The 9599-nt window shown below is 50.5% G+C and overlaps 1 protein-coding gene across 2 annotated transcripts; it reads right to left on the reverse strand.

The window, feature by feature from the left end:
* Positions 1-551: 551 nt before the first annotated feature.
* On the reverse strand, positions 552-9357 carry asb1 (ankyrin repeat and SOCS box containing 1). 2 transcript variants are annotated; one of them, XM_072717183.1, is made up of 6 exons: positions 7856-8807; positions 6996-7156; positions 3693-3834; positions 3190-3492; positions 2682-3073; positions 552-2410 (listed from the first exon to the last, which is right to left on the reverse strand). In XM_072717183.1, exons 1-6 carry the CDS (start codon positions 7978-7980, stop codon positions 2277-2279), a joined length of 1257 nt encoding a protein of 418 aa, XP_072573284.1. In that variant the 5' UTR covers positions 7981-8807; the 3' UTR covers positions 552-2276. The 2 variants fall into 2 exon arrangements, with proteins under 2 accessions (XP_072573284.1, XP_023665715.1); XM_023809947.2 differs by lacking the exons at positions 6996-7156; positions 7856-8807 and adding an exon at positions 8825-9357.
* Positions 9358-9599: the final 242 nt, after the last annotated feature.

A 9599-nucleotide genomic window follows, 5' to 3' on the forward strand; every position in this document is an offset into this window, starting at 1 on the left:
TTTACTGTGTTTGGGGTGGTGGAGGGGGTGGGTAGGTGTTGCTATGGAGATGCTTAATGATGTGCACTGGTGTGATCCCCTTTATGAAATGCGCACAGTGCAGATTTACAGTGCCATGGGGGGTGTAGGCAGCCCCCTCTTCCTCAGCCCCCGTTCCCTGCTTTCTGAGCCCACAGGTTAAACCGTGGGATTCCAAACTTTAGGAAAACCCATTTTCCCACATTCCCACAGTGGGAACTGGCATTCCATCCAAATCTTTGTGTTGAGGTTTAGTCAGGGGGGCAGTTCCTGCTGGATTTCACAAGGAAGCCTCCCCATAGCTTGGATACGGGTCCCCAGGGTCTCTGTGGGCAGTTTTAGGACCATCTATTACATTTCCTCACCTCCTATACATGATGCACTGAATGTAATTCACAATATAAATGTTTTTCCCATGACAGAGGAAGAGGGACAGAGGACAGATATTTCTATTTAAGGTTTCACAGTACCATATGGGGAGAATTAGCCCTCAGCATGACATTATTTACAATAACAACAGCAGTAAAATCATCTTTGTTCCAATACATAATTTTACTTTGACCCACATTTTACAATGATTTCTAAGAAATTCTCACAATGTGAATTATAAACACACATCAATGTATACATATTAACTGTATATCTGACTTTTTATCCAACATGTAAAAACTCATAATCTCATAAGGGTTTTTCTCATAAGCCTATGTCACACCAAGACTGATTCAGATCACACGTCCATGTTAATGTTGCATCACTGAGTTTTCAGAATACTATTTCCACATCCATCTGTAAAAATCTATATTCATATAACACACTTTTAGCACAAAGTTTCAGAAATTCCTGCTGAGACAGAAAATTCACTGAAACATAAATCTGTCATGCCGAAGATGCTCTTGACACTCCAGGGCGCTCACTGGCTCTAAACAATGCACTTCTCACGCTTATGTGATTTACAGAAATAAGTCAAATTAAGCTTCCTTTGAAAGATACATACTTGATGTGTTTCCATGGCTATTGTCTGCAATCAGAGGCAGTGTTTCTGCACTATTTAAATTGATAAGAAAAATGTTTTTAAACAAACATTCTGGAAATTCCTGCTAGTCCATGTGCATGCCAAGGATAGAGACTAAACAAAAGAAAAAGCAGAAAGCCACTAATATCAGGTGCTACCTCATTATGTGACTGAACTGGTGAACTAACAGCATATCAGAGGCCAAATTAACTTAATGAAAAACATGAAGAAATTGCGGAAAATCCTGTCCTCCCATTACCCGACCATGACTGCATGACACCTACCCTTCAGGACAGGGGACAAAGAACTCCACCCAGCTGCAAGGAAGTGGAAATGAAGCCATGAGGAGGAGCCCAGTGTTTGGGGCCGGGATCAACCCCCACAAACCAGTAGTCTGTGGAGATTCCCACACTGCCAACTCTCTCTGATTTTTGTGGTTTCTGTGTGACAACAAGCAGGAAAACAAGTTTTTAATGCTGACAGATAGAGCCTCATCCAGGGACAGATGCTGACTATGAGTTACATGGGAATCTGGACTTTTCTGTTATTTATGGCTGCCTATTTCCCAAGGATGTTGGGCTGTGCAGAAACAACAACAGGCAAGGTACAGAGTCAGACAGGTATGCGGTCACCTGACCAAGGCCGCACCCACCGGTTGACATTTTCTGATGCTGGGTTGGAACCACAGCATGACCAGGGAGGGGAAAGTTTATTACCTTCACACAGACGCAGGCGGTGAGATTGTCAAGACTCAGACTGATGCCAATAAGCCACGTCCACAAGGTAAAAAGGCACCACAAAAAGACCATACATGAACACTGTACAGTGACCAACAGCAAAGGGATAGGGCTTAGAAAGCACAAGAACCCCAAAAGACAGACAGGCACACCAGTCCAGTGATGGCCACGAGGCCCCGAGTGACACTAACACACTACTGGATGGCATGTCTGACAGTCTGCATGGGCACAGCACCCTTGATGCCCCGTAAATGGTGGCATCTCTGCAATTGGGAAGTCGTGATGGGGCAAAGCCCCCACTGCATTTGCTCTCAGTCCAGTCCCCAGTGCAGCAGCCCCCATGCCGTCCATAGGAGGTGTGGAAGTGCGTTTTTCAAAGGTAAGTCCCACCCATTTCTGTGCTTTAAGCCAAACTTCACAGCCATAAGGCTAGGGGGGGGGGGGGGAGTGGAAAAACAGGGGGGCTCCCCTGAAAGAGAACACCCCCCTCCACGCTCCATAGTCAGAGGTCAGCGATCCTCGTGCAGCAGGAAGAGCTTGATAGCATCAGGCAGGGGGAGGGACGGGATGGCCCCCAGGTGACATTTTCCGAGTGCCTGGCGGACACATATGCGGCAGAGATGGGTCAGCCTCTGAGGGATCCCTAGAAGTAGGGGGGACAGAGGCACAATACTATATATAAAATCAGGGAAGTTATTAACTGATCATGTCTCAGACTGTATAGAATGACTGATGCCTGTTATGTTGGGGTCCAGGAAAGTAGTGTGTGTGTGTGTGTGTGTGTGGAGGGGGGGTGTGACATGAAAGGGGCGGGTTCTCAGAAAAGGGGGTGCTTCCAAAGGGGCGTGTCACAGTGTTTGAGTGTCACATCTAAATGGGCATGTCTTTTTCTATAGTGCCGAAAGGCCACTCACTGCGAGCCTCCTGGTAAAGCCGTAATGCCTCAGGCTCCACCCTGAGCCTGACGCGCCCCACAGGTTCCAAGTTAGGATGTTCGTCCCAGGGCACCAGGTTGGGGTTGGCGCCGTGCTCCAACAGCAGCTCAACGAAGGCAGGCTCACAACCGTGTCGCAGCACAGCGTCCAGCAGGCAGGCAGCGAGGCCCCGCTGCAGTGCCTCACGGCACACCGGGCCTGTGTAGTTGTAGTCGGGGTCGGCACCAGCCTGCAGCAGCACACGGAAGCAGCCCAGGTGATGATAGGTGGCGCTGATGTACAGGGGGCACACCACCAGCGAGGACAGCGTGCGCGCACTGAACAGGGGCCGCGGCCCCAGCTGGTGGTCCACGTCCACGTCTGCATCAAACCTGGGGGGGGGAGGTGGTAGGTCAGGCTCCAGTGCCAGCTCTGCAAGGCCCGTGGGGCCCAGTTTTGGAGCCACCTGTCAGGGTGACCTGCGTCGGTGACAGGCGGCAGCGCTTACCTGATGAGCTCCTTGAGGATGTCCACCCTGCCCACCCGTGACGCGTGGTAAACAGGCGTGCTGCGGTGGTGCCGGCTGCCGTTGGGGTCCGCGCCTGCCTCCAGCAAGATTCGCACACAGTCCAGGTGCCCATTGACTACGGCCACGTAGAGTGCAGTCTGGCCCTTGACGTCAACCAGGTCCACCTCAGCACCCTGGCTGATGAGGAAGGCCACGCAGTCGCTGTGACCTGCCGTGGCAGCGATGCGCAGTGGGGTGCATGGGAGCCAGCCGCAGCACCAAACTGACTTCTCATTGATGCGCCTGTATGTTGTCGGTGAAGCAGCACTGCAGTCAGGTTGCGGTCAAGGTGTGGGTAAGTACCCTTTGTGGATATGCAGTTGGTATTGCATATCAAGCTATAGTTAAAACCATGGCAGTGTATGAAAAGCATGCAGTCAGCATGCAGTCAGGGTACAGACAGTCAGCATGCAGTCAGGGTGCAGACAGGCAGCCTGCCTTACCGTTTAAAGCTGTTCTCCTGCAGCAGGCTGTGCAGCGTGTCCAGGTCGCCCACATAGGCAGCGTTGTGCAGCCGCATGTCATCACACTGCTCCAGCGGCTTGTCACAGTACTGCTCCTGCAGCCACTCCTTCAAATTACGGCCTAGGGGTGGGGAGTCGGGAGATGGAAATCAGGGTGGGTCACACTCTTGCACTACAGAGAAAGGTACCACATTCTCCATTTATATAGACTAGTTATAAAGCTGCAGGTTATGTTAATTACATCGGGGGAAAAAATCCGAGAAGCAAATGAACTCATTTAAACACCAAAATTACAAATAACAGACAGAATGTGGATCGGAGGAACAGAAGGGGCGAGCTTTCGACCCGTCAGTCAGTGAGAGGGCCAATAGGACGTCGTTTTTTTTACCCGCCCCTTGATGACTGACAGCACCGCCCATGGCGGAATCCTGTGGACCCCATAATATTTTAAAGTCTATTTGCCTGCACTCGCTAATCATACCGCGACGTTCCTAATCCATGGAGCAAAAGCGTCGGACGGATAATGTCGGATACCTGCTGTATTGTTATGATGTCTGCACTCCGTGCTTATTGTCCTTTGGGGGTTGCCGTAGGGACAAGAGGAATTGTGGGATGGCGGAAGTAAATGATATGGTATGTTGGAACCGCACGAGCAGCAATAAAGATAAATGGTGGCTCACAAAGCAGATTACGGATATTTATGTATAAGTCTACGGACAGAATATTACATGGTGTCAGAGTAGATCGGACTGCACGCACACTGGCAGCGCGAAATGGATTCGTTGGGAGTTCCTGCACCACGGATGGACTGGGATTCAGCCAATCTTCCCGATGCCTGGCGGAGGTTCGTACAACACGTGAAGCTAATGTTTAGCGGCCCGCTAAGCGGCAAGCCCGAGGAGACCCAGTGCAGCTATCTTCTTCTGTGGGTGGAAGAAAGAGGCAGAGACATTTATAACACATGGCAGCTATCTGATGAAGAAGCTAAAAAGCTGACCACCTATCTCGGTAGGTTTGAACAGTACCTCATGCCGAAAACGAACACCATTTTTGCTAGATACAAGTTTAATGAAAGACTCCAAGGCGAAGGGGAGACATTTGAACACTTTGTGACAGAGTTAAAGTTACTCGTCAAGCAGTGCGGCTATGTTAACAGTGATGAAATGGTCCGAGACAGGATTATCTTCGCAACCAGTTTCCCACAGGTCAGAGAAAAGCTGCTGAACCAAGGGTCAGATTTGACTCTAGAAAAAGCCATAGACATTGCACGCTCCTATGAGATCGCACAGAACCAATTGAAAGCCATGGTCGACCCGCACACGTGCCTGCAGGGAGCTGCGCCTGCGCATGCGATATCCGCAAAGCGCCAGAGCGTGCAGCGAACACAAAGGTGGACACCTCATCATAACAAAATAGGAAAGTTGTGCGGAAGATGTGCACGAGCACACAGCCTGAAGGAGCAGTGCCCTGCAAAAGGGAAGAGGTGTAAAAAGTGCAATAAAATGAATCACTTTGCCAAAGCATGCCGCTCAGAAGCACCATATCAACCCAACCCAGTGTATTCTATTAACCCTGACACTCCAAGCGATGAAGCGGAGCTATTCATAGACTCCATAACAAAGTGCAATGAAGGGGAAGCCGATGAACAGGCTTACGCTGACGTGGAAGTAGGCCCACTGCGTCACATTGTGAGTTTTAAGCTTGACACAGGAGCCACTGCTAACGTCATCCCTGCCCGATTATTCGGGAAGTGTTTCACGCAAGTCAGCTTGGCACCACCCAAACGCACACTATCTGGCTATGGTGGAGAAAAACTCAACATCAAAGGCACCTGCCAGTTGAAGTGCAAGTGGAAAGACATTTACAAGATGCTGACCTTTGACATAGTAGAAACTGCAGCGCCCCCCATCTTAGGGTTGAGAGCATGCCTGGATCTAAACCTAGTCAAGCTGGTCATGTCAGTACAGTGCACAAGCATCATGGAGGAGTTCGCAGACGTGTTTCAAGGCATAGGGAAATTCCCTGGAGAATACGACTTACACATTGACCCAGACGCCACGCCCGTCGTATGCCCCCCACGGAGAATCCCTTTCGCACTGCGGGAACGACTGAAACGGGAGTTGGATGACATGGAGAAAAGCCGCATAATCGTCAAAGTAAAAGAACCCACAGAATGGGTAAACGGACTGGTGGTCGCAGAGAAACGTAATGGAAAACTCAGAGTGTGCCTTGACCCTCGCGATTTAAACAAAGCCATCAAAAGACCCCATTACCCTCTTCCAACATTGGATGACATCACACCAAAGCTGACAGGAGCACGGTACTTCAGTGTCATGGATGCTCGCTCTGGCTATTGGGCCATCCAATTAACCACCAGATCATCACTCCTCACCACATTCAACACAACCTTTGGCAGGTACCGTTTCCTGCGCCTTCCCTTTGGGATAATATCAGCACAAGACATTTTCCAAAGGAAAATCGACGAGACGTACGAAGGACTCAACGGAGTAGCAGCCATCGTGGACGACATCCTCGTGTTTGGCAGGACAAAGGAGGAACACGACGAGAACCTCCGTGCCATGCTTGAGCGCACAAGGGAGCGAGGAGTGCGTCTCAATCTAGAGAAATGTGTCATAGGCGCCACAGAAGTGAGTTATTTCGGACACAAACTCACCCAGGAGGGCATCCAGCCAGACCCAAAGAAAATACAGGCCATAAAGGACATGCCACCTCCGGAGAATAAGAATGAGCTCGAGACAATTCTTGGAATGGCGAACTACCTGTCCAGATTTGCACCACGACTGTCAGAAGTGAACGCACCGCTGCGTCAGCTGCTCAAGCAAGACTCGGAGTTCATCTGGGATCAGAATCAGGACAGAGTCTTCCAGCAAATGAAAGATCTCATAACCAGGGAACCAGGCCCCATACTGGCATACTACGACACGACCAAGGAGCTACGGCTACAGGTGGATGCATCGAAGTATGGTTTGGGAGCTGTGTTGATGCAGGACGGACACCCAATAGCATATGCTTCAAAGACACTGACCCCAACAGAGGTTAACTATGCACAGATCGAGAAAGAGCTCTTTGCAGCGTTGTTTGGATGCAAACGTTTCCACACCTACATATACGGCCGAAGGGTCATCGTCGAGTCGGACCACAAGCCGTTGGAGCACATACTGAAGAAGCCAATCTCTGTAGCCCCCGCTCGCCTCCAGCGCATGCTGCTACAGCTGCAGAGATACGACATAGAGATCGTGCACCGACCCGGGAAAGATATACCTGTGGCTGACACACTGTCCAGGAAACCATTGCTTGACCAAGACAGCACGCTGAGTGAAGGCATGGAGGACCAGGTCCACTCCGTGATGAACAGCCTCCCAGTAGGTGACAAAAAGCTCTCAGAGATACAGGCTGCAACAGGATGCGACCCGCAGCTCACCCTGTTGGAGAAAACCGTGCATGATGGCTGGCCTGAGGATAGAAAGAAATGCCCCAGGACCCTCTTGGACTTCTGGAATTTTAGGGATGAAATTTCACACTTCCACGGCATCATCTTCAAAGGTGACAAAATCATAGTGCCAACAGCCTTAAGAAGCAATATGCTAGAGAGAATCCACACTGGGCACATGGGGATTGAGAGGAGTAAGCAGAGAGCAAGGGACGCCCTCTTCTGGCCAGGCATGGGCAAGGACATAGCTGCTACGGTGGAAAACTGTTCCATATGTCAGGAGAGGCGTGCAGCAAATCCCAAAGAACCTCTCATTCCACACCAGATTCCCGAGAGACCATGGCAGGCCGTGGCTTCAGATCTCTTCACATGGCGTGGACGAGACTACTTAGTAGTTGTGGACTACTACAGCCGCTACTTTGAGGTTGAAAGGCTATTCTCTACCACTGCAGGGTCTGTCATCAAAAAGCTAAAGGCTATATTTGCCAGACACGGTATACCAGAGAAGCTTATCTCAGATAACGGCCCACAGTATAGCTCTCGAGATTTCAAGGATTTTGCAGTCACATGGGACTTCGTCCACATGACCTCAAGTCCTTTGTACCCACAAAGCAACGGCCTTGCCGAAAGAACAGTCAAAACGGCCAAATCAGTTCTGGAAAAAGCTCATGCTCAGGGAGCAGATCCCTACCTGTCTCTATTGGAGCAAAGAAACACGCCAGTTGACGGCTTCAGGTCACCCGCGCAGCTCCTCATGAGTCGACGGCTGCGCTCAGTGATTCCCATCACCGGGCACCAGCTGGTACCTCGCATCATAAGCCAGACGGTCGTGCAAAAAACACGGATGGAAAGACAAGAGCATCAGAGGCGGTACTATAATCGCAGCGCCGCATCACTACCGAGGCTGCAGCAGGGGGACCACATTCGCTTTCAGCATGAGTCCGGAAGCTGGAAACCGGCTGTTATCATCCGACCTGCAGAGACTCCCCGCTCTTTCGTGATCCGCACTGGCGAGGGACAGATTATACGGCGTAACCGACGGCACCTGAGAGGCGACAAGGCGTCACCGACACCCTCAACACCAACATCCGATCCGGTAATCCAGCTAGATCGTGCAGCTCAACAAGAAGCAGAGCCCCTGTTGTCATCTGGAGACACCAAAACACCAGGCATGGACACTAGCCTTGCACTGACCACCAGATCAGGGCGAGTAGTCAAACCAAGGGTCATCCTTGACCTGTGATTGTAAAGGGTGTAGGCGGATCGCTGCCCTAAAGAAAATAAGCATGTCAAATGTTGCTGTACTGATGAGTGCATACCCTGTTACATTGTTGATGAGTTGGATGCCGCGTTGGTTTTACACATGACAGTGTTGGTAAACTGTTCCGTATATGCATGTCCAGGATGTTCTACGTTGAAATGCATATCAGCTATGTTACTGGCAGACATTTAAAAAAAAAAAGGAAGATGTATTGTTATGATGTCTGCACTCCGTGCTTATTGTCCTTTGGGGGTTGCCGTAGGGACAAGAGGAATTGTGGGATGGCGGAAGTAAATGATATGGTATGTTGGAACCGCACGAGCAGCAATAAAGATAAATGGTGGCTCACAAAGCAGATTACGGATATTTATGTATAAGTCTACGGACAGAATATTACACCTGCGGGCGAGGTGCCGGACAGATCCGAAACCGTCACCACTGGATTGCCGATATTAGGCGGATCGTCGTCTCCGTCTAAATCCCCCCCGTCTGCCATGTCCGCCTAAGAAAAGCTTTAGGGTTTACTCAGACGTCGCTCTTGTCCGCAGTGTGTATTCTGCCTTCGATCTGCCGGATAGCTTTATTTCGTCGGTAAATACGTCCACAAAGCTGACATGGAAGCAGGTATCCTCCTCTATGCGTCGGTTTCCTCTTCCTAGTTCGGGCACGGCATGGTCACCCGCCTCCAGGGGGCGCACGTGAGTTCGGGCGGCAAGCGGACCCCGGGGCTCTTCGTATACATAACCATCACGCGCTATATGTCTCGGATGGGCCGTGACACTTTTAAAAAAAGCCTTCGATTCGGTCCCCTCTTTCCCATCAGTCACCCAAAACTTCACGTATTTCATACCGACACTGGCAAACTGCACCCACAGCTGGCGCTTATCCAGTAGTCCAAGCAAACGCGTTTGGCAGGTATATGAGGGCCTCGCCTGTTGCTGGAGGAGGTCTGTTTCAAGGGGGGGGGGGGGTTTATTATGGTCCGGTGACAGCTCAGCTTCTCTGCTTAAAATAACCAGGGGGACTGCAGATCTATGCAGAGCGAATCTGTGCGCATTAAACACAGCTCCTCCTGGCATCCCGTGCGCAGAGAATGCGCATACTGCCTCTGTTTGCTTTGCAGCAAGGATGTGAAGCCCCCGAAACTGCAAAAAGGTGACCGAGGTCCCCTTTC

The sequence above is a fragment of the Paramormyrops kingsleyae genome, chromosome 1 (assembly GCF_048594095.1).
Source record: "Paramormyrops kingsleyae isolate MSU_618 chromosome 1, PKINGS_0.4, whole genome shotgun sequence".
Classification (NCBI taxonomy): domain Eukaryota; kingdom Metazoa; phylum Chordata; class Actinopteri; order Osteoglossiformes; family Mormyridae; genus Paramormyrops; species Paramormyrops kingsleyae.